The 27,141-nt window shown below is 31.9% G+C and overlaps 2 protein-coding genes across 2 annotated transcripts in view; one reads left to right on the top strand and one right to left on the bottom strand.

Annotated features, from left to right (window-relative positions):
* Window positions 1-310: 310 nt before the first annotated feature.
* On the bottom strand, window positions 311-16,703 carry Vps16A (vacuolar protein sorting 16). Its single transcript, XM_088256646.1, has 16 exons — window positions 16,556-16,703; window positions 16,258-16,447; window positions 15,574-15,720; window positions 11,841-11,967; window positions 11,587-11,711; window positions 10,427-10,602; window positions 9,427-9,673; window positions 8,540-8,793; window positions 7,475-7,613; window positions 6,941-7,075; window positions 5,981-6,142; window positions 4,662-4,811; window positions 3,445-3,514; window positions 2,931-3,108; window positions 1,589-1,789; window positions 311-1,037 (listed from the first exon to the last, which is right to left on the bottom strand). The coding sequence occupies exons 1-16, from the start codon at window positions 16,609-16,611 to the stop codon at window positions 893-895; spliced, it is 2,502 nt and encodes an 833-aa protein (XP_088112772.1). The 5' UTR covers window positions 16,612-16,703; the 3' UTR covers window positions 311-892.
* A 2,411-nt stretch (window positions 16,704-19,114) lies between these two features.
* The window catches only part of LOC148311376 (uncharacterized), a 97,311-nt gene continuing 89,284 nt past the window's right edge, over window positions 19,115-27,141 (top strand). Inside the window, exon 1 of the mRNA XM_088256691.1 lies at window positions 19,115-19,605. The gene's annotated coding sequence lies outside the window, so the exon portion shown is untranslated. The remainder of the gene's footprint in view (window positions 19,606-27,141) is intronic.

The following is a 27,141-nucleotide window of genomic DNA, read 5'->3' as shown; positions in this document are numbered from 1 at the left end:
TTGATTATATATTGTAATAATATATTATTATTACAGTAAATAAAAGCGATCACTAAAATCAGCCAATAATAGTTTGTAAGTCCTGCATATATCTAGATTTCCATATTCTATTTTGACAGGCACCCTGGTGTAGTTGAGTAGACACTCGAACTGGGGTCGCGGGTTCTATCTCTGCCACTTGCAAAATGAATTCAAGATATATTTATTTAATTGGTCTGGGTGTATGTGATGTTTCTTCTTCATATTTACCTGCAGACAAGCCCCTAAAAAACATACTATGTGGATTATTTCTTTAAAAAAAAAAACAATATACTTCTTCATATATGTTGAGTTTTCAATTGAATCTTGGAACAATGTTTAGTTATTTTTTCAGTTTTATACAAATATAAATTAATCAATATACAGTGCCAGCTCGCTAATCCAAATGTAAATCAAGCAGTTTGGATTAGGGAATCGTTCAGATTACTGAGGGTTTTGAAAAAAATGAGAGAAAAAAAGGAAATTTCGATTTATGAAAATACTGCTTATTTCACATTTATATTTTAGATTGAAAAAATCAGATATTTTCATGAGTATAACTGGTTTTCAAGGGCTGAATCACGTATTCCTCTCAAAACTATCAATTCCTCAGTGTTCTGGACCACTTCTTCAGCCCACTTGATGGCTATGTTGAAAGCTTTCATGGCTTCAGAATTTTTTAATCCGGCATCAGCTGCGAAATCGTTCTGATAATAGCGCATTTTAGATTACGAAGCATTCGGATTAGCAAGTTGACACTATATTTGGTCTTGGAACTTTTTGAGCCAAATCAGGAAATTTAAAGATTGCAGCGCAGCAGATTGAAGTATCCCAATACTCCAATATCCACAGAGTTCAAACTATGAGATTTATTTTATTTCCTATTTGGCAGCTGTTGAATCAAGCTAGCGATTTTAGTCTGAGCCATTGTTTCCTTCAGAGGGCATTTGCTCTGCACAAATAGCAGTGCACTTTCATCCTTCTGTTCAAATGCAACGGTAGCGGCCTCTTCATAAAACCTGAAAATATTTTAGAAATTAATCAAAATTACAACAAGTAATTCAGACATTTAAAATTTTTTTATTTATACACTATAAATTTATAAATAAAATAACAAGACAATCCATACAATTATTGTTGAAATTTGTAAAGAAAGAATGGAGATATGAAGGATTAAACTATAACTACTACTACTACCATCATGCTGTTTCCACAGGGGTAGGCAGAGAGGATGGATGCCACACTCTTCTGTCCTGACATACACTCTTACCTTCCTTCACGTCCATACATCTAGTCAAATATGTCCTCCGATTACGTAGACTTTTGACACCACCAGATTTTAGGTTCTGACTGATCCGGTCGTACCAAGTCTATTTGGCCATCCTCGTTCTGTTCTCCTATTCATATTTGCCAAATATACATTTTTAGTAATTTTCTTGTTATCCATTTTCTCCACATGTCCATACCACCGTAAAGAACTTTTCTTAATCTTTTCAACTATTACTAGTTCAGCCTTACATTATTTTATAATATCTAAGGATTAAACTACCTTTATTATAATTATACTTACTCGGCCTTTACATAATATTTGACTTTTATATCATCTCTGCATCTCGGTAGGTACTTCTGCGCTTGGATCTTGTTCCCGGCCTTCAGACAGACGTCCACGAAGGGTTCATATCCGATAGGAGACTTTTTACTTCTGGAAAATTTCTCCAATTCAATCCAGTCGCACAGCTGCGCTAGAGTCAATATTCGAAGCCACCAGAACCTGCACCAAACAGTGAATTCAATTAATTATTGAAATGTTCACCACATTTTAATGGAAATTAAAATTATCTGTATAATTTTAAAATTTTGTGAAATGTAATGAAAACAAGTGGTTAAAATAAAGTTAATTCATTTTATAAAGTTTATAAAATGTGCCACAAAGTATCTGCGGAAAACATTAAAGAAATATAAGTGTTTAATTTTTGACCAATTGCGGGATTCAATATGGCAAGTAAATTTAACAATCTGTTTGTCATTACTTACTGAGATGCGACTTGAGATGCATTGAAAATATTTTATTATCATAATTTTGTTTTATTGTCCACCTCCTTATATGTAGTGGTATTTGATTGCCATGTTGGGTATGATTCCCAAGAGGGTCAAAATAAATATGTATATCTTATTTTTTTTCATTCTAATATAGATTTTTGGTAAAATTAATATGTATTGGGTTTTTCATGCTAATATTGATTTAATATCACCTTGGACTTGTACCTGATACGCCGTCATTTCTTATCACTTTGCCTTCTTCTAATACATCGTATAAGATGGAGTGTTATCTTGATGGTTAAACACATGAAGGAAAGGTGATGAGCCCTGCGCTTCATGTACCAGTTCAGAGTATTATTGAATAAATGTTAGAATAAAAAAATCACTTATATTTATTTTGATCTCCTAGGAATGGAACCTGGAACCTCAAGCGTGGTAGCTAAACATGCTGATGACTACGCTACAGAGGCGAACATACAGATTATAATAATTGAAATAACTTTATTTAAGTAACAAGCTGTTATTGTATCAGTTTTTCGGGACATTTCGTCTTTTGAGTGAGGATCTTTTATTGCTTTTTTACAAATTTATTTATTTTTAATTAATGGTTTACTCAGTAAATACCACTATTTATTAAAATCTACTGTGTTTGGTAATGATGCAGAATGCGTCGAAACACGTGTCATAGTAGATTTTAAGAAATAGTGGTATTAACTAAGTAAAACATTAATTAAAAACGGATAGATTTTACCACAAAGTGACTGCCGAATCAGTTAATTAAATTTATTTGTTAAAAATTATTTTTCTTTATTATAATCAAAAGTGAATGGACATTTTTTAGTTCATAGACCCCTCACATTTGATTGCATTACCTCCTTTCTGGTACTTTGTACTCCGCCTTCAGTTTCTCGGCCAGCTTGAGGTCCCCTTTCAACAGCAGTTGGAAGATTGTATCATGAATCGACATCCCCACAAACTCTTCCCCGTGAGCTTCCCTCAGACTGGCCTGTTGTCGCGCCAGCTTGCGAATATCCTCACATATAGAGGCACCTATAAAGATAATTATGTGATAAAGGTAATTTTTCAAAGAGACAAACAGAATCTAAAAAATCTCCTATATAGAGTAAGTATGTTATATCTGATATTTTTCTGATTGATTACCTATAGAAAGATAACTCATAGTAAATTTTGTTTTGTGCCTCGTATAACAATATACTAAAATGTAAAAAAGTCATTAATTTAATAAATATTTATGTACATTAATAAGATCAAGAGATAAATAACAGCAGATCTTAGTTACTTATTGCTTCAGCATTCACTTTAAAATTTTTTGAAAGGTTTACAGAAAATGACAATGTCTACGTTAAATTCAATAATATATCCTACCTAATTCATTTTTCCCATTCTTGTATGCTTCTCGACACGCATTCAGTGAAGCTTCCATAGAACCAGAATGCTAGAAAAGAAAATCAGTGTATGAAATTAAACATTAATGAATTTTAAATAGTCACATTCGCTTTGGCATTTTTGACGCATGGATGTTAAACGCTGATAATTTATACAGGTAGGATACAGGAATGGGGAGTGCCCTAATCTGAAATTATACAAAAGTATACTTTGATTTAATAATATAATAGTATAATAGACTTAGACAATGGTGACTTTTTGTTACAAGGTAAAATTTTAAAGGTAATTGCGAATATCGCTCACTCCTTTCAAGAACGTCATAAATCAAAGAACTTGATTTTTCAGGAGAGCGTTTTTAAAGTTTAAAAATATAACACAATGTATAAAAAATAAATGTCAAGCCACTTATTGAACTTTTTACTGTGCAACACATCTTTTTAGGTAAAACCCGAAGGTTTTTTCTCCATTTGAAAAATATTTAATATATTAAAAAAAAATAATGAAACAATACCTTTTCTTCAAAATGCAAAAACAACACTTTCTGCCCTGTAGCGGATAAATATTGAGTTAAAAATATGCCTTTTTTGCTGGGATATAGTACATTTTCTGGGTATTCCAAAAACATGCACAGCTAAAAATTGTCGATTTTTGATTTATGACGTTCTTGAAAGGAGTGAGCGATATGCACTATAGACATATCAAACTGGTGCATAAAATTAAACAAGTGATGTCGTATAGTCACTTAAAATCAGTGATAATTTTTAAATATTTTTTTGCACATTTAAAGTTCAGTGCGAACATTTTTTAATTTCTTTCATTGACAATTGTTTTACATTTTATTCACCAAATAAAATTATAAGGTATAATAATGATAGATCCTTCATCTTAAGTTGAGACACCTATAACATATATTGATCTATTGTCCGTAGTTTAGTAGTCAGGCGGGTTTTTCATTAACCCTGAACGTAATTATACTCACACAGTCTGCTGCCCGACCCTCAGTATACTAATCACAAGTAACCGCAAACCCAATTCCATCTGTACAATGTTTTTTGGAGTCTCTTGTGCTCTACCAAAAGTAAGCAAATAGAACGCTTATAAGCCTCTCCCGCTTTCTACCAACAGTATGTAAAATATGCTTTTAAATATTTCCTGCAAACAATGTGTTAATAATAAATAATGGATAATAAAATTACCTTAGGATCCAATGCATCCTTGATACAAATGGCAGCCTGGCCGTGGAAGTCATCCTCCTCTACGTAAACCTTCCTCAGGGCCTCTCGATTGTGTTCTCCGCAGTACTTTATGTACAGATTCTGTGCCAAAGGGAAACTGCGTATCGCAAGCTGTGGAAAACATACGAATTACTTCAATACAACAATATTTTGATAACCCCGTCTAAATTTTTTTACACACAAATACTGGATTTAGCCGCTGAGGTATTAATAGTTATAACACAAAACATTGTAATATGAGCCAAGTCCGGAAGACTACATGCCCTGCGTTAAGGTCAGTTGGGATATTGTAGATATATATCTCAACAGAGACCATTAATATTTTTAAAAAGTGAATAAGAAAGTCTGGGATTTACAGGTTTCACTAACAGTCATTGGCTGGTTTAAATGATCATATTCGCCATTCTGCCCATGATTGCACATTCATATTTACTTTGATTTTAAAACAAACAACAACAAAAAAAACACCAAATGCCCTGGCTCATCCTTATATATTATTTCCTTCTTAGAAATACTTCTCCTTCTTTGTGCAGATATCTACAATATCTAATCAACCATTAGATTGCCAAGTCAGGATCTTTTATATTACAGCTCTAAAATCAATTGATTTTTATTTTCAACTTCAATGAAAAACTTGACAAATTCAAAAAATTTCTGTATCAATCTATTATCTACCTCAAAGAACTTATATTTCCTTTCCAATATAGCAGTAATGTCCCTTAACTTGACTACTTCCCTTATGCCATCTGTATATCCTTTCAAGTATATTCCCTGGAGCTCAGTATTAATCACCTTGCCTCCATATAATTAACAATCAAAGTGACACTGTGTCGATTCGATGCAGTGCCCTATCCATAATTTGGGTGACAATAAGGGTCACAGGAAGAATTATCAAGAGTTTCTATCTTCTTCTTCTTCTTCGTTCCATGTTCTCTCCCTAGGTGGAGCATATGGCCAACACGAGACGTCTCCAAGTCACTCTGTCACCCGCCATCTCCTTGGCTTCCTCCCAGGTCAGTCCGGCGTCTCGAAGTTCCGCTAAGTATAATCGGTGAATGGTCGTCAGCGGCCTTCCGGGGCGCCGGAATCCTCGGGGTTGGAAGAAGAGACATGAGGGGTTGATGCTCTCAGGTGGCATTCTAAGGACATGTCCCAACCATGTCCACCTTCTCCTCTTCAGAACTTCCAGGAAGTTCTGAAGAGTTTCTATAACCTTTGGTTACCAACTTAAACTGTGTATCGTTTAAAACATAAATCAATTGAGATAATTTTGTTCATACCTGAAACGCAGCAGTTCCCATATTCTCCTTGAGATGTAATAGCACAATGTACACCAGGTCGGTATCTCCGCTCTGGGTCGCCTTCAGCAGGGCCGCTTTCTGTTCTCCCAACTTCAGGAGCAAAGGTACCTGCTTTCTAGCGAGCGGCTCATATTCCAGAATCTAAAAAAATCGTTTACATTGAATATGATATTTCATTATTTCGAATTTTAGGTGTGGTCAAAACTGGTGATTTACTAAACTTTTTTTACATCATCCTAGTATCACCTGAACTTGCTATATAATTAATAGTTAAGTTAACATTGTGTCGAGGGGATATGGTACCTTATGGACCACTGCATACAGATAAGGGTGATAACATTTAATCATTTTTAATTAAAGTTTTACATTGTAAATACCACTATTTCCACTATAGTGGTATTAACCAAGGAAAACTTAAATTAAAAATGGATACATTTTACCACAAAGTGACTGGAGAATCAATTAATGAAAAAAAAAATTAATTTAACTTTTGTAACACGTTAATACCACAGCAAAAAGTTTAAAAGATTTCAGTATTTTTTTCAGTTAATAAAAATGACTTCAGAAAGTATGTTCATAGGTGCATTCGACTGGTCTAGAAAAATCTAGCTAGAAAAAAGAAAACTCACTAATCATCACACCGCTTCAACCCAGTGTTAGCCAGAGAGAATAGAACACCACACCGCTCTGTCTTTGCAAACATTCTTCGCCTCTTTCACATTCATCCATCTCCTCATATATACCTGCCAATCATTCCGACTCCAGAACTGTCCACTTTCAAGTATTTGAAGTACTTAACCATGCTAAATTTTCCTTAGTCTTCCCCTGTACCGTTTTTTCTTCACTCAATCGTTTTGCATGTCCAAACCATTCCCTTTTATCAATTTTTTTTTCCATAATCCTAAATCCATAAAGATAAAAGCAGTTATTTAAAAATACCTTTATAGCTAGGGCTTGTCTTCCTTTATCTGCCGCCTTAAGGGCGATATCCGTGTAGGAAACTCCGGGAACATTGCGTAACTTGTCGGCTATTTCACGTGCAACACTTTCATTATCCAGATGCGGCTGTGTTACCTATAATATCAATAAAAAAACATACAATAAGATCCATTAACATATACATAGACCAACATTCACTAAATGTTTTAACTTAAACATGCACGAGCCGAGATTAAACATGCACTAGTAGTTTAATCTCGGCTCGTAACGCATGTTTGTGCTGAAACATTTAGTGCATGTTGATCTTCGGGTCGACCAAAAATCGCATGCGTTTAACATTTTGTGTAGTTTTAAGTGTGTAAATGGTGCTATGGTGGTGAAGGGTGGTATTGTTTGCATGCTGTGGTAGTGATTGTCCTGACGAAGAGACGGGTACGTCTCAAAACCGGTAGACATAAAAATCTCGGTGAGTGGTTGTATACTACTATTATTGACATTTTTGTAAAAAAAAAAATAATTAAAAAAAATAGTTACCTTATAGCAGGCCCAATGGGCCAAGACTCTAGTGTGGCCTTGTGTGAGTTTGAGGTATGTGGCGATGTGCTTCGCCAAGCAATGAAGCCTCCTCCAGACGAGTCTGTCTAGGAGAATGCGTTCACCTAAATGTTGTACTCTGAGTGTCACACATAAGGATATCATATTATAGATCTATATTACCGAGATCAAAGTACATTTAAAAAAATTAAACACATATTTGTTTTGGAAACAATGATGGTTAAAGATTATTAAAACACTCTTTTAGTCTTATAATGTTTGATCACGTGAATAGGGTCTTTTCAGATTTAAAACATGAATACTTTTTATTACTTACAAAATGACATTTTTTTACAAATTTACAGTCATCGACATTGGCTGGGCAATACGCAGAAAGGAGTCTGAAAATTGAATTATAATTTAAGTTTTACTTGGCAAATACCACTATTTCTTATTTATAAGTAAAAATTAAATGGATACATTTTACCACAAAGTTACTGCCGAATCAATTCATGAAATCACAAATTATCAATTAAAAAATTAATTAAATGAGTTAAAATGACACAATTTTTTAATTATAGTATATAACAATTTTAAAATTAAACTATGTGAAGAAGTCCACATGATCACACTACAATTTTTTATCAAATAAATCTAACAATTCTAAAATTAAAATGCATCTCATCCGTACTCCTTAAGGTCTTTACCCCATACTACAATCGTCTGCCTCCGTAGTGTGATGGTCAGCACGCTCGGCTACCGTTCTGGAGGTCCCGAGTTCGATTCCCAGGGGGGGTCAGATAAATATAAGTGATTTTTTCACTCTAATATTTATTCAATATTACCCTGGACTGGTACCTGAAGCGGAGGGCTGATCACATTTCCTTCGTGTGTTAACGATCAAGATAACACTGTGTTTGTATAATGCAGTGCCCTGTGCACCACTGGGGTGCGGATAAGGGTTGAACAATCCGTCAATAGTATCGTCTAGTAGAGAGGTTACTATTGACAGATTGCAAGGAAATCGATAAAGTGTTTGTTAAATATGTATTGGCAAAAGGATACTGTATGTACGTGAGTGGTATGGCTACTTTGCGGTCCCGGACTGCGTTGAGCACGCGCAGCCACCGGCACGTGTGCACGTAGTGGTCCGGGTTGTGGTCCGGCACGAACCCTTTACCGAACTGGGCGGCGCGGATCAGTAACTTCTGGATGTCAGGATCAAACTCAAAGGCGGCTGCGTCTATGCACTGCTGCACGGCAACAGCCAAATCTTTCTTCACAATGCAGATGTATTCATCCGCTCTATGGCTGCGTTTCTACAAAAAATATCACAAATTTATCTTAAAATTTTGCTGATGAGAAATAATCTAATTAGTAATCAAACTCCGGCTATAGTGGGTATGCTTCTCCTGACTGATAAAAATCCTGTTTTGATGCATTCAGCATTAATATCAAACTTTGTACATGTCGAAACAATAAATTAATAAAATAGTGGTATTTACCAAGTAAAAATAAATTAATAATGGATAGATATTACTTTGTTGGGTAATATATCCAAAATTAAACAAGGTTTATTTGGTTGAATTCTATATTTATTTATGTATATTTTAATACGTGACGCGTTTCGTCTTCTTAGGACATTATCAAAAACTCACTTGAGTGTTTTTTATTTTAAAATAGTAAAATAATTTTAAAATAGTAAATAATTTATATCATAACTGCAACATGTGGTGTAAATCTAACAACTGATTTGAAACATGGTTTAATCAAACATTAAAAATTGAATAAAACATACAGAAAAAAATATTTTTTTCTTCCATCCCTGGTAATAGAAAATGGCGGGTATAAGAAGTGGTTCAATACATCCTATTTGGAGCAAGCGGAAATCATACAAAATAACATTATACTGGAAAATAACAAATAACATAGAACCTAACAATATTGAATACCTGGAATTGTTTAGAGGCTTCTAGTAAATAGGATCCCGGTTCGGTGCTGTTGATCCTGAATATTTTCTGCACAACAGCAGGAACTTTCTGGACCAACTCGTGACTCAACCCCGAGATGATTCTCACGCAATCCATCTCGGGGATGAGGTGTATCGGATAGTCGTACGAGTAGCTGACACTCTCTCCCGACTTGCTGGTTATGATCATCACATTTTCCCAATGCCCAATCACCGCTTCTGTACCGCACCTTCAAAATTAGCAAGAAGAGAAAAAATATTAGATTAGTTATCAAATCGTCATTTGTTATTAGACAAGTTTCCTTGGCGGTGCCCAGATATCTAAGAATAGGACTAGTTGATAATGTATTTTACGGATTATAAGATGCAACTTAATTTTTAAGCATTTTTTAAAAGAGAAATATTTTTTTTATTATTACATTCTTAGATTTTGTCTTGAAACGGTGCAAAATTTTGTTACAAAAGAATTTTGAGGCTGTAATCTTGAGATTGTAAAAATGAAATATTATGCATTTTAAAATTTCAATTTATAAGTATAAAACTTTAAATAGATATCAGTTACAATGATAAAGAAAACACTTGTTTTTTACCACTTGAGTTTTATTATCGACTACATGTTTCAGAAGTTAAACTTCCATCATTCAGGTCTCTATAATAATCAGTTATTATACAGACCTGAATGATGGAAGTTTAACTTCTGAAACATGTAGTCTATAATAAAACTCAAATGGTAAAAAACAAGTGTTTTCTTTAATCATTGTAACATATCTTACCACAAAGTTAATGCCGAAACAATAAATAAAATAGATATCAGTTAGTAAAAGCACCTGACGTAACATTGTCAAATTCAGGCCATGATGTAAAATATATAGAAGGCACTAAGCGCTTTAAAATAATGAAAGACATTTGAAATTGATCAAAAACAAGTTTTAAATTATTGTATTGTTTTTTACAATTCTGTAAAATAAGATTAATATACTAACCAAACAATCTGCTTCGGTTGTTTGAGGTAACCAGTATCTATTTCACAATACTTAGTCTTGAAATCGGATGAGCCCATCCAGAGATATCCCGCATCTGTGAAAATTGCCACATGGCGTCCATTTTGTGATGCTGTGATTTTTAAAATAGCTGTAAATGGATTCGTCATGTCGGGCCTCTGGAAGTTAAAAATGATTTTTTTATAATAAAATATGTACTAGATAATATTCAAGAGGACATTGTGTTCACATTGCCTTATTATATATTTTTTTACTGCCAGTTTGACTGTTTAAGGATTATATAATATTTTCACACACTTATATTCTTAACGATTCTTTATGGGTTGTTATGCTATTGTGTGTCGAAACTCCTTTTTGCTGGTGTTCGATAAAAGCTAAGAAAACATGAGAAAACGAATAAGAAAATGAACACTATAAAAATCGAAGAAATTTAATAAACTTATTTTAATTGTCCTATCTCTTGGATGCTGTGGACATTTACAGAAGAAAAGTAGCCGAAGCATGTTGTAGTATTTTATGTGTTGCACGATTTTATAATTTGCGTAAATATTCCTTTAAAAAAATATTTCTTTGCAAAAAGAAATTTAAATTCTGCACCTTGTAATGTAGTAAAAATTATTCACATTTAAGGTATTGAATGATATCAATGCTCTATTATAACCGTCTCATTAATTTATCCATGAAGTCATTATTGATATTATTAAGTTATTTGGCACTGCTATGTTTGGTATGCTGCCTGGACCTGCACTTGACTCATCAAACAGACCATCTTGCCTTCATTTAATAAGGGATCTAGATAACAATAAATTATCTAGTAAAGTGCCCTATATGCCAAAGAAAGATAAATAGAATGTGTGTGAATGTGTGTGTGAATGGTGCTATGGTGGTGAAGGGTAGTATTGTTTGCATGCTGTGTTAGTGATTGTCCTGACGAAGAGACGGGTACGTCTCGAAATCGGTAGACATAAAAATCTCTGACACCTGTCAGGGAAACAATGAATCATGTCGATAAGTTCATTATTGTAGACCAAATACAGATCTAAATATTTTCTTTGTACTGGGCTCAAGTAACAGATCAAAGTTCAAGTAGCCCCGTTCTACGGTACTTATCAAAGAATGAATGTGTTTTAACATCAATTTACCAAGAGTACTGGCTGCGTTTCCCCCAATTGACATTTGAATATATCCCGATCTCTGCACACGAGTAAACCGCTAACTTGGGATGTGCTACTCAGGACGCACCAGCAATTTGGTCTTTCCGAACCACCTGTAATACACATTTATCAAAGTTTATACTATACATGTGTTTTCTGAAATTCTTACAATGAAATCAGTAAGCAATCCATGTTTATGTAATTTGAAAATTAAAATAGTAATATTATCGGAGAGAACTCACGTGGTATATCTGGGAGTTGTCTGACTTTGGGTTCAGCCACATTATTCACGAGGAACATTCTATTTGAAGCAGTCATAATGGCAATACCAGTTCCGTGGGGGCTTGAAAATAATTTTGCATTATATACCTGGAAAGAGAAACTATATTTTATTTTGTTGATAAAAAAAATAATAAAACATTAAAACCTTGATAACATATTCAATAATGTTTAATGATTTCAATGAAACAGTGATTTTGGTGAAAAACTAAATGGCATTGTGATCTAGAAACATGAACAACAAAAAGAAAACAAATGAATTAAAACATATCAATTACCTAATATGTATGTTGTATAGAGGTGCCTACTGAGTAAATGTTTTTTTAACCTTCCAGCGGGCGCTTTGTCATAAAATTTATGACAAATGTGTGTCTCTAAACTACAGACGTACCTACATACGTATATTGAAATTTTGAAATTTCCTTTGAGCGTAAATTTAAAAAATCGCTCCTTAAAGTGTAAAAGTATATGGAAATAAACAAATTTTCCTATTTATTTTTCATTCAAATCGTTTTTTATTTATTTTAGACGTGTTTTACCAGGAAAACATGTCAGACCAATTGAAGAGAGGAGGAAACAATGGAAGATAAAAACTGTAAATAATAAACGCACTAAATGAGATGACAATAATCACTCTGACAAATAGGTCAATAAAATATTTTGTTTTTAAATATTAACATATTTAGAGTGTTGTTTAGGTTTTTATTAAAGAAAGTCAAATACATTACAGCTATTTCATAACATTTATAAACAGAAAACCTAATTTATATACAGAAAATTTTATGACATAAAATTTATGACACGCGCCCGCTCAAGTAAAATTTATTAACTCGCCCGCTGAAAGGTTCAATTTATTATTTGGGATATATTTGATGCCAAATATATGATAAAAGGAAGCTAGAAATACGCAATATGTAACCAAGTTAGTGTACTGATTAACACAGTTAGCAATTAGAATGATTGAATCCAAAAACCGAATTAAGTTACAACTTCTTGAGAACATGTCATCAGTTAGTTCGGTTTTAAAATTGATCGCTCACCCACTGGTATGTTGATGTAGCAATTTTTTTTTGATCGGAAAGAATTTTATATAAAACCCTAATTTTATATCAAACTGAATTACATCTATCCTATGGCATAGGCTGGGGATGGATCTCTAGAAAAGGCAGCAAATAGACTGTACTTTCTGTAATGGCCCTGCCATTTCTCATTCCCACTTTTATTGTCCTTTTTAGAAAGTCGAGGGACTCGTCACGTGTTGTCCGGCTTTAGATGCGTTCCCATGGCCATCATAAATCGGTACAGCATTTTATGATTCCCTATCCTAAAGGAAGTTGGCTTTTTAACATAGTCTAATTTGGTATTTCGTGAGAGTCGGGTGTAACATAACTTAACAGAGCTGTTTGGAAGCACATGAGTATTGACTGTCGTATTGTTGTTTTTAAATAAACAAATATATAAATAGTCAATACCGTGTTTTAATTAATACTCGCTTCAGTCCAACCTGCCTCCTGACAAAAAGGGGACTAAAGTGTCCTGTTTAATTCCCCTATCGTCTTTATGATATTAAGTTCAGAGTTGTAATTATCATTATTTAATGGGACATACAACAGCCTCCAATAACGGTTATGAATGTGGTTTAATTGATCAATTAATTAGGAAAAAACAAAAGAGACTTGCAACATCTCAATTAAATAAAGCTCTCATTACAGAGACTTCAAAAGTAGTTAAAAAATGGGCTAAATTATCTTTTATAGGGGATAGTAGCAACAGAATCGGAAAACTAGCGAACAAAGATGAATGTTCCATAGCCTTTTATAATAATTCAAATCTGGGGAAGATACTAATTAATAATAAAGATAAAAGGGAAAAAGAAACAAATTCAGGCTCATATTTATTAAGTTGTGGATCATGCAGTGCTGAATACGTGGGGCAAACAGGACGATCGTTTAAAATAAGAATAAACGAACATGTCCAAAGTTGGAGAAATAAAAAAGAAAACTCCACTTTTGCAAACCACTTGATAGAGTCAAATCATGATTTCGATAAAAATTTTAATGTAAAAATCTTACACAAATGTAGTAAAGGTAAAAAATTAGATAGGCTCGAAATCTTGGAAATAAATAGATTAAAAAATTGTCATAATAAAGACATATTAAATGATCAAGTAACACACATTCATTCTCCCTTACTTTACCCATTAGAAAAGAAACAATAGATGCCTTAATGTCTTGTCGATAAGAAATGACTGCCGGGAAATTTACATTTCAGAGAACTTCGGACTCCCCCCGGACAACCACAGCTTAGTGGAAGGAGCCGTCAACCAGCATTTCCTGATACCTCGTTACATAATTTAAATTCATTTACAAAAAATACAAATCTATTTTAACTTTATATAAAATCGTGCTTTCAATACAAAAAACCTTTATAAAAAAATATTTAAAATATCATACAATACTTAAATTCACTAAAATTAAATTAATTCCTCATAAAATTATATCAAATCATGGTTATCAACTCCTGCCTTCTTTTATATATAACATACAAATTTGTAAAGCCTCTCACCAGTCTGATGATGTCGGTAACGACGAAACCCGGTCGCTGGTCAAATAAAAAAGTGGAAAAGCTAAAAATATTGGTTTTAATCTAATAATAAATTTTATATAATTAACGGTATGATAGTCTTTTTTTATATTTTTTTCAAGATTTATATGAAATGGGCATTAATTTTTTTCTTAAGAATTTTTATATCTTCTATTTTTTTAATTTCTTTAGGGAGTTTATTGAAATATTAAATTCCCAAATATTTGAAGTTTTGTTGAAATTGTTTAGTATTACATTTTGGAGTTGAAAAATCATTTAAGAATCTCGAAGATACACATTTTTTTAAATTCAAATATTTGTGACCCTTTAGTTATTGAAATAAAAGTTATTTTAATAGGAAAAAACATTACAAGAGGACTGCGTTTGATTTAACCTTTTAACCGCGTCAACTTTGTTCCTGAGAAACGCCCATATGCCGAAATATTCGCTGTTTTTAAAATGATTACTTTTATCATGTATTTAGTTATGAAACGATTTATTTTCCTAAACAAAAACGTTCAATGGGATTCATTGTGCCTTTTTGGGTACTCTATAATACACTTGTGTCACATTATTCTTGAAATATATCGTAATATAAACAAATAAGATCTTAACATAAATAAATCAAAGCACGCATCGTGTGTCACTCTTACCCACTGGCTATGCGTAGCGTCGAGAGTGAGAGAGATATAGGGTATGATTATGGCGCGGACTAATTACCGACCGCAAGAAAAATCAGGGATCTGTTCTTTTATTTATCTTTGTGATGTTACAAATTATTAGTCAGATATTTTAACAGATGTCATAAGGCCAAGGATTGACGTATTATTTTATCCAAAGTTCCACACCATGAAAAAATCCCTCCAAGTTGAACTGAGGTTCGAAACTTGGAGCAAACTAAAAACACATACGGTTATGTCAGCCGCGTATGGGGCATGTTTTATTAAAACACATACGGTTATGCGAGCCGCGTGGATCCGGTTACAATATAAGATTGCAATTATTTTAATCAACATCGGACCAATTTAGAAAGATAATATCATCAGTGAATATGCAAAAGGTCAATAATAAATCTTCAAACACCGAGGGATCAATATGTTCCGTTAAACTTGCCTTAGTATCTCTTGCCTCTGCTCCCATACTGAAGGTGTGATGGTACGCTCCAAACATATCGTAAACTAGGACCTCGCCGCTTTCCTGGATGCACAGTAACTGCTCACCATCGGACCATCCCATGTGCACCAAGATTCCACTGTTCCACTAAAAAATATATATTGAAAAGGTCTAAGAGGCAACGGACAATACATTGCCATTTATTTCTGAGCAGCCATTAATCAAATGTTGCATCATGAATAGAGGACAATGTGATAAACAATAATTGTCATTACATATTTTACTGTGAACCGTTGTTGTTTAATGTTGAAATTGCATCGATTTCATTATTAACATACTTTGGACGGGAAAGGTATTTCTACCTGTTCGGTTGATGGATGCTTAAAGACGGGTAGGGTATTTTTACCTTCTGCGCCGGCTTCATTTCAAAGTCAGAAAATAAGGAATTATGTATTTAATGTTTTTATATGAATATTATGTGCCAATCTCTTTGTTAAGGTAAACTCAATGTACATAATTATCAAATCCTGTCGTCAGCGGTCCGCAGGCGTAAAAAACACCCGTCCGTAGTGTGTTAATTTGTTTAAATGGTAGCTGTTTGTTTACCAACTTTTTCGGGACAGATTGTATGCCCCACACTTTTAAAGATTATACAGATATTAGGTTGATTTTTGTAGGACTTACCACTATGTTAGACATGTGAGTTCCGGCGCAGTTATAAATGTGAATAACAGGCTTGGACTGTCCAACAACTCTGACCAGCTGTTTCCTGTCTCTGATCAAAGCGATGGGACCCCCATACGGCGCCCCACTTATAACCATTGTATCCAAACCATTGTCTACAGACCAATTCATACTATACAAGTCAAATTTCCTGCAAATAAGAGACAGTTTTATCACATTCACGTTTTGTTTACATGGGCGTACTATCGTTCGAGCAGTCTAAATATCAACAACTACGAAATATGAATTGAATGGCTACCTGTAATATGTATCCTTGTCGAGGGAAACCCAATCCGCGATGATAATAGCAGACATTTCGGTGGTCGTTTAATTGCAAATCAAAATACGAGAAATCAGCTTCAGGACATGTCAGAAATGACAGATAATTTTTGTTTAATATATTGTCGGTAAAAACGATATCTGCTCTACGTTAGCGACATCTATACATTACGAATGAAATAAAAATTATTTTACAGAAATCTGTAGTTCAATGCATAGAAAAAGCTTTCACCGTTTGTCGCTTTTTTAGAAGGCTTTTTTTGCGACGACTGAAATTCTCTCAACCATACTGCCGAACACTTAATTATAAAGTGTACCACTACTATCAGCATGAAGTGAACTATTACTTTTTTTTTATAACTCCTATTGCTGGAAAATAAATTACAGGAACATTTTATTTTATAAATAAAGTAGGTATTCCTGCAAGGCTCCTATTAGCATTGAAAACAGCATGGTGGCAATTCTCAAAACACGATACTGATTTCTAACATAACGAAATTCTTTTAAGTGCATCCGCGACCTGTCCTTTTATAGTCAGCTGATACCCGTCATATTGTTTGATATTGCCAATTTTAGATGTATTGAGAGAATAAACTTATATTTCTTCATCGAATATCGGGTGGGAACCGAAAAAGAGTAATAATAATAAAAATAAATTTGGATAACTTATAAGTAAATAAATGATCACATTATTATCAAAATATAATTAGAGTTGAAACTTCCAGTCCTGGCTAATATTAAATAAATGTTAGAGTGAAAAATTATCAAGATTCACTCCCCCCTCAGGAATCAAGTCCAGGACACCAGCACGGTAGTCAAACGCGATAACCACTCCACAACGGAGAAAGAATAAGAAAAAGACTATGTAATTTAGTTTAATGACTATGAATAAAAGTATTATAACTTTTTATTTTAAAAAAGTTCAAATGGCGGGACAAATGGAAATCTGCCATTTCGTTGTATTTTTGAAATTTTTTGGCGTATATAAAAACATGTTAAAAAAGAAATAGACAAAGCCATAGATAATGGAAAAATTAAGATAAAAAACGAAAAGTAATTACACCAAATAAGTACCTTTCTTGAATTTTATGTTATATGTGTGTAGGTAGGTACCTACACAAGAAATATATAAAAAAATAGAAAGCATGCTTTGTGCTTTATCTTACCTACAAATGAGATTGAAATATTTTTTTTAAGGTAAATTAAATTAGAATATTGTGTGGTATGCCTTGAGCTCAAATAGAATATCACATAATTGATATTCGGATATCATTTTGATTAAATTTTATTATAATTCAATCACATTTTGAAAATAACTTGAGATGATTTACGTGCTATAGGTACATATGAAGCACGCAGTACATACCGTCAGATATGTACCTTCAACCTTTTTCCACATCTTTCTTCCACTCCCAAGAATGTTGAGATGAAACCTTCATTCATCGTTGTGTTATTATTTACAGAAGGCATCGGCAACCTGTGTGCCAAGATTCATATAAAAACTATTTTACCCACATATACAAACCTAATGACATGAAAGGACACTACATCCAAATAATAGCAACCAGTTTTCTTTGATAAGACAAGAAATGAAATCAACTTTCATTTATTCATCTTGACAAAGCTAAAATTTAACATTAGCAAAAATACTTTCTAACATTAAACCAAAAGTATATTTTTTTGAAGAAGATGCCATCATTTTTATTTTTATTTTCTATCTATAATCTTTTTGGTATCTAAAAAAAGAAGGATAATAGTAAAAATAATACATACGAAATTTAAAAAAAACTATACTATGTAAAGCATAGTTTAAAAAAATATCTTTCTAGTATAAATAAAATGTTTTTCTAAAACTGATATTCTCAAATGTAATCTAACAAATTTATTAAACTATATAAAATGTTACAAGTCAAATAAAGAAGTTCAAAATAACTTAATTAAATAAAATAGAACAATCTCATAATTAACATAGTAAAATACAGATGAGACTGTATTTTGCGAAAAAATGAGCTCTCAATATGTCGTACAATTAATATTTTCATACAATAATGAACTTAATGTCGACTAAAGGATTGAGACGCATACTTAAATTATAGCTAATATAAAGATTTCATTCGTTTCTACTCATTAGAATTCGATTTGCAACTATTTTGGGGATATTATTATTTGATTTTATTTCGTTTAATTTTTGTTCATTATTCATATACATTATAGTTTTAACATTTATAAAATGCGAAGGTGCTAATTTGAGAATAAAAAAAAACATGTAAATGTATGTACCGCTCCTGAAGTTCGAAATTGTTCATGGTAAAAAAGCTTCAATTTGTCAGTTTGTACTCAGTCTATAAATGTGTATTTTTTTCTTCAAGTTCAATCTAGTAAAACATATCTTAATCAATTTTTATTCTGCACCATAAATTACTAGATTATATTAATAATCATAAGAACCTAAGACGATGGGCGTAAAAATCGGGTTGTATTCGGAGTAGATTCTTCTTGGAATTTTTGCTACATAAAACGTTGCCAACCTCTGAGTAAAGGTGTTAAACAGGTAACCGTACCCCGTAATAATGTATTCTCGGTTCTTGGTCGAGTATTCAGTTCTCGTTGAGTTGCCGCGGACCTCGCTTCTTGTGCCGGCCATCTTGTGTTTAGTTACGCTCAGACGACTGCAACCTATGTTTATATCCCTCTTGTATTATCCACCTGTGTCCACAGGCTGATACATACCCGAACTCGTGCACCCGGATTATCCTGTGTAGTGAAATATCAAAATTATCCTTGCCGACTGTCGTTGACCTTTTGAAATAAAAAAAAGTGCATTATCTCTCCGCTTCTAGCCGTGGGAGATAATATCTCCGAGACCAAACAATCTTTTTTAAAAGTCATGGCTGTACTAAGGCTTACCTGAAGTGAATCTGCTGGAATCCAGTTGGATTGCATTATTATTATAATTATCGTGTTTTTGTGAAGTTTAATACAAGATTTCAGTAATATTCGCAGCTGCAAGGAATTAGACACCAACGAACGGTAAGAACAGAACAAACTTTTGAATTTTTTTTTAAATAACTCAAATTTAATAACTTAATAAGGTTCAAAATACCATAAAATTATTTACAAATTAAAATATTCAATGTCTAGCTAGATTGATTAATTTTAAATTGTATTTTATGTATGTCTGGATTATCCCACATTAATTAAAAACATCAAGTAAATAATTATAAAACCTATGTTTAGTTTACTCAATAGAAAGTTATTAAAATGTGAGGGTTTTATTTATATGACAAGTTTCAACATAGGATTCTGGACCGTGTTTAAGTGAGTTTTTCAATACTTATCGTGGCATGGCATCTTCCTGGAATTTGCGATTAAGACAATGTTGCATAAATACAATACGGTGCCCTATGTATCATTTGTCATCCTCCGTAGTGTAATAGTCAGTACGCTCGGCTACCGTTCTAGAGGTCCCGGGTTCAATTCCCAGGGGGGGGGTCAAATAAATATAAGTGATTTTTTCACTCTAAAATGTATTTATTCAATATTACCCTGGACTGGTTAATACCTGAAGCGGAGAGTTGATCACCTTTCCTTGATGTGTTAAATATCAAGATAACACTGCGTTTATATGATGCAGTGCCCTATGCACCATTGAGGTAGAAGATGTATCATTGATATAAATTTAATAAAAGCGACGACTTCTGCTTTCTTCTTGATTAATATATTTTTTTAATTAAAACGAAAACAATTTAAAAAAGTGCCGGCATACCCCAAATCTACTTCACCATAACAACTGATAGTTCTTGAAGAATTTGAATTTCATATGTTTTTAAGACATTATTTGGTATAATAATTTGAGTAGTTTATACAGTAATTATTAAATATATGGTAATAACTGGTTTAAATACGCGCGAGCAATTCTTTTTAATTATACTAGTTAGTTTGCCACTGTTTATTATAATAACACAATCACGATGAACTCAAATTCACATGTATATATATATGTGTGCAAATATATGCGTTTGATTGTATAATAATTCTCTATAGACATAAATATGTATAATATCTTACTATCACATTTGGATACGATATTTTGTAAATGGAGTGACTGGTAGGACATAAAAGTAAGGACAACTAGTTTTTTATTTAAAGTATCAGTGTTGATGTCATGTTAAAAAAAGAGTTGTAAATATTATACATATTTGCATTCTCCTCATTTCTTCTTCTTCCTCTTACCCTCATCTGCACCCAATGGGGCACAGGGCACTGGATTAAATTTATGCAATGTCAAGAAATATTTGATTATATGAATACAAAGTGATCAGTCTTTCGCTTCTGGTAGGTATTCTGTATGGTATTCCAAGGTATTATTTCATGAATATAATAGTGAAAAAATAATTATATTTATTTAGCCCACTAAGAGTCGAAAATGGGATCTCCAGTATAGTAGTCAAACGCAGTAACCAATACACTATGAAGGCGGACTAACCACCAACACCATTAATTCCGTGCTGAAATTACCTTTTATGTTAAAGATAGCATTAAAAACACAAAAGTGCTTGTAGCTTGGTTAGGTTAGGTTAGGTATCTCTTTTTATTACTTTTTTATGTCTCAACACAGATGAAGAAGAATATGGATGCCTGGGTATTTACAGGGTTTACAACCCGTCACAGGTGTTGTATAATTTTATACACATTTTACCCTTATTTATTTTAAATTTGTTAGGTTAGGTTGGGATATATCAGATATAGCGGAATATCAACATTTTAATACATCGGTTTGTGAAGAAGGCCATAGATAAACAAATATCCTTATTTCATTTTACTATGTCGATTGTTTGGTATATTATGAAAGGCTTATCCTGCTAGTATCGTACGGTTATCTCTTCTAAGCTAGTTTATACCCTCGGGCATAAGTTTACTGATAGTATTTGAAATTTCCCATGGATACCCGAGAATTTATACATATATGAACATTATGTAAGCGTTCAAATTATTACTCACTCGTATAGTAAAATTACTATAACTTTCAAATAAATATTTGCGAAATATTATGACAGCATTACATTTACGATTTGTAAATTTTAAGTACCTACTAGAATTATATTTTATGTGCATATCTATAGATTGAACCGTAAGTTAACGATCGAAAGGTTATTTCAATTTCGTATTTCTTGACATTTATCAGTACGGCTTGATTTTTTGTTGTTGTAAAATGCACTCAGCGAAATTTGTAATAAAGCTTGAATTGTTATATTATAATTTTACGTCAAACATCTTTTTATCATTTTATCGATAATGCTTATACCGGATTTGGATTCTTGCCTTATTGTATCATTCCAACATCTATAGAATAAAATAATAACTACGTAGTTTTTTCTACATGAATTTTATTTGACCAGCGACCGGGTTTCGTCGTAACCCACATCATCAGTCTGATGGTGTCGGTTACGACGAAACCCAGTTGCTGGTCAAATAAAATTAATGTGAAAAAAACTGCAAAGTTGATATTTTATTCTATGAAATGCAGTTCAACCAAGAGATGTCAGTACAAAACTTAATTCGAACATCTATCATGCATCGTTTTGCCGCACACTTGTCTGAGTGATCGCATTTCGACTGCATTCAGTCTACTTTCATCCTTCTTCTGCCAATCCAAGCTTCACCTCAATACATTAGTGTTGGTACCAGGCTCCGTGGTGCACTACTCATTAAGATTCCGCTCCTAATTTAGGCTTCACTGTTATATCATTTTTCATACTTAAGCGAAACCAGTTTTAAAGATGTCAATAAAAGATACCTCACACTCGTCTGAGGGATCACGTTTCGACTGCATTCAGTCGAACGATATCCAAACATTTATATTTTTGTTGATAATTTTGTTATTCGACAAACAAGTCACGAATTATTAACCGTCCCACCTTTATAGGATGTAGACATATTGAATATGTATTTTTGTATGGAATTAGTATGTACGTATTTTCATAAATAACTAGGTGTAGTTTAGGAAAAATATTTCAGCATTAAGGGGGGGAGCTCGCAAACTGGATGATTCAGAAAGCGATCGTCTGAGCGAGAAACCGAACGTGTCTCTGTGCACAATTAAAAAATATTGGAATTAGATTTTAAAAGTGTCGGGTTGTGGTCCCGTGGTTAGTGTCGCGGACTCTTGAGTCAGAGTTTCTCGGTTCGAGTCCACTCTACAACAATTTGATACCTATTTCTTATAATGAGCTGCTTAGGCTCACAGAAATGGTATGAAATTGAAGGATTTTTGTAAATAATAAAAACATAAATACTTGTCTTTTAATTAAAAAAAATGAAAAAATATTTTGATAAATTTTAAACTCAAAACCCATAAATTTATTTCGAAGAAAACATTATTTTTTCAATATAATAACGATGTTTTGAGAAAAAATTCAATTACGTTAAATGTTACCTGGGTTTTTAAGAAAATTAGTTCCGGGCTGTTAATTACTGAGACAAAAAAGTTTTTATTGCCAGAATTGGTTAGCCATTCTCCTGAGACTAAAATATTGATACATTTTAGACTCTGGAGATAATATAACTTCCTTACATTCAAAGGATTATCTTCTTGGGAAAACTGAATGCAGGAAGACTTTATATTTTTATTAAGACTCAGTAATCAATAGTTTGCAACTTAAAATTCTTTAAACCCAGGTAATATTTAACGTAATCGTATTTTTTTACGTAAAACATCTTTTTTGCATTGAAAAAATTAGTTTTTCTTTGAAATAAATACATGATTATGAAAAGAAAAAACGTTATTGAAAGGTAAGGAGATAAAAAAAATATTAAAAAAATATTTATTCGTCAAATTCCAATTAATTTTTATTCTAAAAAATGTGATCGACAACACGCGTGGCTTCTCGTATTTGTATATGTGAGATTTCACCCTTAAGTATAATAAAAATGATTTTTGAGAGTACGTGACAAAATTTAAAATATACCGGAAATCATCTTATTTGGAAAATAATATATTCGTATAATAACTGAAAATTTCGAATGAAACAACGTTTTATTGCTCTGTAGAACTCAACGTGAGGTTTTAATAATATTTTTTTTCTCCTTTTAACGGTTCGAAGCGCAAATGAATGAAGTCACATTTGGCTATAAAATTCTACTGACAATGTGACCAGTTTGGTTTCGGCTACACTGAAAAGGTACGATCGAAGTTACGTAACAGTTTTGTGAGGTGACATATTGCAACACTGTTGACTATTTCGTTTGCTTAAAATGCATTGTTCAATGAACGATTGCTTGAATTCACTATTACAACAATTTTTATTTTTAATATTTTGTAAAATCGACGAAATATTTCAGTATAATTTTTAAATATAAGGAAGGAATATCTAAGGATATTTTCAATGATGCATTGTATAAAATACATCTCTTCTAGTTCCTGTTTGCATCCAAAGAGTGCATAGAGCACTGTTTCGGATCAGTTGATTGAGAGAACGATTCTTTAACAATAGGTACTTGGTGGTGATACATAAGCCATGATATCAAGAATTATTAGGCAATTTTTCCAAAACTCAGTAGCTACTTACAATTATATATATATATATATATATATATATATATATATATATATATATATATATATATATATATATATATATATATATATATATATATATATATATAAAATAAAATAAAATAAATAATATAATAATAATATAATAATAATATAATACAATAAAATAATATATGTAATAAAATAACTAGGTACCTACCTATACATTTTATTAAGTACTTACAAAAAGTACCTACATAAAACAGTTCTACCACCAGATGCCGCATGCGTCGCTCAGAATAAAACAAAAGACTTCCGATAATATTATTAACTGTCAGAATCAGATAGATAGATAGATAGATAGATATAAAAATTATTATAAAGATAAATTAAGAATAAACTTTAATTACAAAGCAACACATTGTTTATTTTATTATTATACACCCACTTTACATATTATTTACACGCAATTTACAAAAGAAAAATATTACCACGTTATAAAACGACAATTTTGTTAATTGGAAATGGATGATGAAACATTAGATGTATTAAAACAATTACTACAATATGTTCGGAGTGAGAGAGAAAAATTAGAAGATGATCAAAGAAAACGATTAGAAGATAATCAAAGAAGACGTGGAAATCTAAGAACTAGTGATAAAATTAAAGATAAAAGTCCATGTAAGATTTGTGAAAATTTAAATAAGGGAACTCGATATCACTCTGAAGCAACGTGTTGGTTTAAAACAAAGGAGGATGATAAGATTAATAATAAAAATAATGTGGAAAAAATTTCTACAAAATATAAAATAAAATATACTCCAGAAAAGAAGAATTTCGAAGCAGATTGTATGAGCAGGAATCCAGTATTAGAATCGAAGGAAAATGCAAATGAACAATTAAAAGTTGTAAATTTGGTTAAATTAGAAGATATTTTAAAAGATCAGAATAAAAATGAAGACATTCAAATAACACAGAAACAGTGCTTGAAAAATGAAAATAAAAATAAAGTAGAAAAAACTTCTACGAAAGATAAAATAAAATATACTCCAGGAAAGAAGAATTTAGAAGTAGATTGTCTAAGCAGGAATCCAGTATTAAAATCGAATGAAAATGCAGATGAACAATTAAAAGTTGTAAATTTGGTTAAATTAGAAGATATTTTAAAAGATCAGAATAAAAATGAAGACATACAAATAACACAGAAACAGTGCTTGAAAAATGAAAATAAAAATAAAGTAGAAAAAACTTCAACGAAAGATGAAATAAAATATACTCCAGGAAAGAAAAATTTAGAAGTAGATTGTCTAAGCCGGAACCCAGTTTTAGAATCGAATAAAAATGCAGATGAACAATTAAAAGTTGTACATTTGGTTATATTAGAAGATACTTTAAGAGATCTGAATAAAAATGAAGGAATTCAAAAGAAAAAAACAAATGGATTGAGAAAAACTGTGTCTACTTTAAAAGGGTCAAGAAGAAAAAAAAAATACAAAAAAAGAAAGAAAAAAAAGAACGGAAAAAAAAGAAAAAAAAAGAAAGAAAGAAAAAAAAAACAAGAAAGAAAAAAAAAGAAGGAAAAAAGATAGGAGGAAAAAATAAAAAAAATAAACTTTATCATATCACTAAACTTATACCAGTCCCTTCACTACAAGAAGATGATCCGGAGGACGAGTGAAAATTTTACTATGAATTTTCATCCCCAAGGGGGGAGATGTAATAAAATAACTAGGTACCTACCTATACATTTTATTAAGTACTTACAAAAAGTACCTACATAAAACAGTTCTACCACCAGATGCCGCATGCGTCGCTCAGAATAAAACAAAAGACTTCCGATAATATTATTAACTGTCAGAATCAGATAGATAGATAGATAGATAGATATAAAAATTATTATAAAGATAAATTAAGAATAAACTTTAATTACAAAGCAACACATTGTTTATTTTATTATTATACACCCACTTTACATATTATTTACACGCAATTTACAAAAGAAAAATATTACCACGTTATAAAACGACAATTTTGTTAATTGGAAATGGATGATGAAACATTAGATGTATTAAAACAATTACTACAATATGTTCGGAGTGAGAGAGAAAAATTAGAAGATGATCAAAGAAAACGATTAGAAGATAATCAAAGAAGACGTGGAAATCTAAGAACTAGTGATAAAATATATATATATATATATATATATATATATATATATATATATATATATATATATATATATATATATATATATATATATATATATATATATATATATATATATATATTTAGATAGGGATTTCGTTTTAAAAAACTCAAATCAGTACTTATCGGCGGAACGCAATAAATAATTTTAATAATTATCAGGCAATAATTAAATACTAAGTACCTACTTGAATCATACATAGTGAGTACAAAAAAGGTTAAATTGAATGATTTGTTGATTCTCTGAATTGAATTAACTACGATTTCGACGTCAGAGCTTACTCAGTCAAGCTCTTTCTTATTTACCGTTTATTTTGAGAATTCACATTTACATACTGGATAGAACTTTGAAGGTTTTAGAGAAAATTTATTCTTAAATAAACCCACATACGAATAAATGGCCGTAGTTACTACCCGAACACTTGATGTGGTCAAACGGGTTGAGCGTCGGACTTGTAATTTATGTAACAGGGTTTGACTCCTGCAAAGGCGGTTGATGTTTAGTATTTAGCCTTGGATGATTGAACAAGTCCCAACGCTTAAACGACATTCCACGTTTTTTTTCAACTTCAAGTATTAAAAATAATATTTAGCTTTAGAGACGAGTTCGTTTAAATCATAATATTAGTCAATTTGTAAGAAATAATTTGCAATTTAAATGTATTATTTACATACATAATATTAGGCGTTTAAATTTTAGAAAACATGTGTTCAAAGATCATACCATAAATTATATTTTAATTTACTGATTAAAACCAAAACAGGTTTTGTCCACTTCTGGTGTGTTAGGCAGGCTATCGTGATGAGGATCCCAGGTTCAATTCTCA

Source organism: Brachycentrus maculatus, unplaced genomic scaffold (assembly GCF_059751285.1).
Source record: "Brachycentrus maculatus isolate JH-2025_06_01 unplaced genomic scaffold, ASM5975128v1 h1tg000065l, whole genome shotgun sequence".
Lineage (NCBI taxonomy): Eukaryota > Metazoa > Arthropoda > Insecta > Trichoptera > Brachycentridae > Brachycentrus > Brachycentrus maculatus.
This window is presented reverse-complemented; position numbering and strand designations above follow the sequence as displayed.

Excerpts from the sequence above, each read along its gene's own strand:
- Vps16A (XM_088256646.1), bottom strand. The coding sequence starts at position 16,611 with ATGTCTGCTATTATCATCGCGGATTGGGTTTCCCTCGACAAGGATACA. Across the intron at positions 11,968-15,573 it reads CAGAGGCAAGAGATACTAAG|GTATATAATGCAAAATTATT; the intron begins GCAAGTTTAACG and ends TTCTCTTTCCAG. Across the intron at positions 3,109-3,444 it reads GAATGGGAAAAATGAATTAG|GTGCCTCTATATGTGAGGAT; the intron begins GTAGGATATATT and ends TTATCTTTATAG.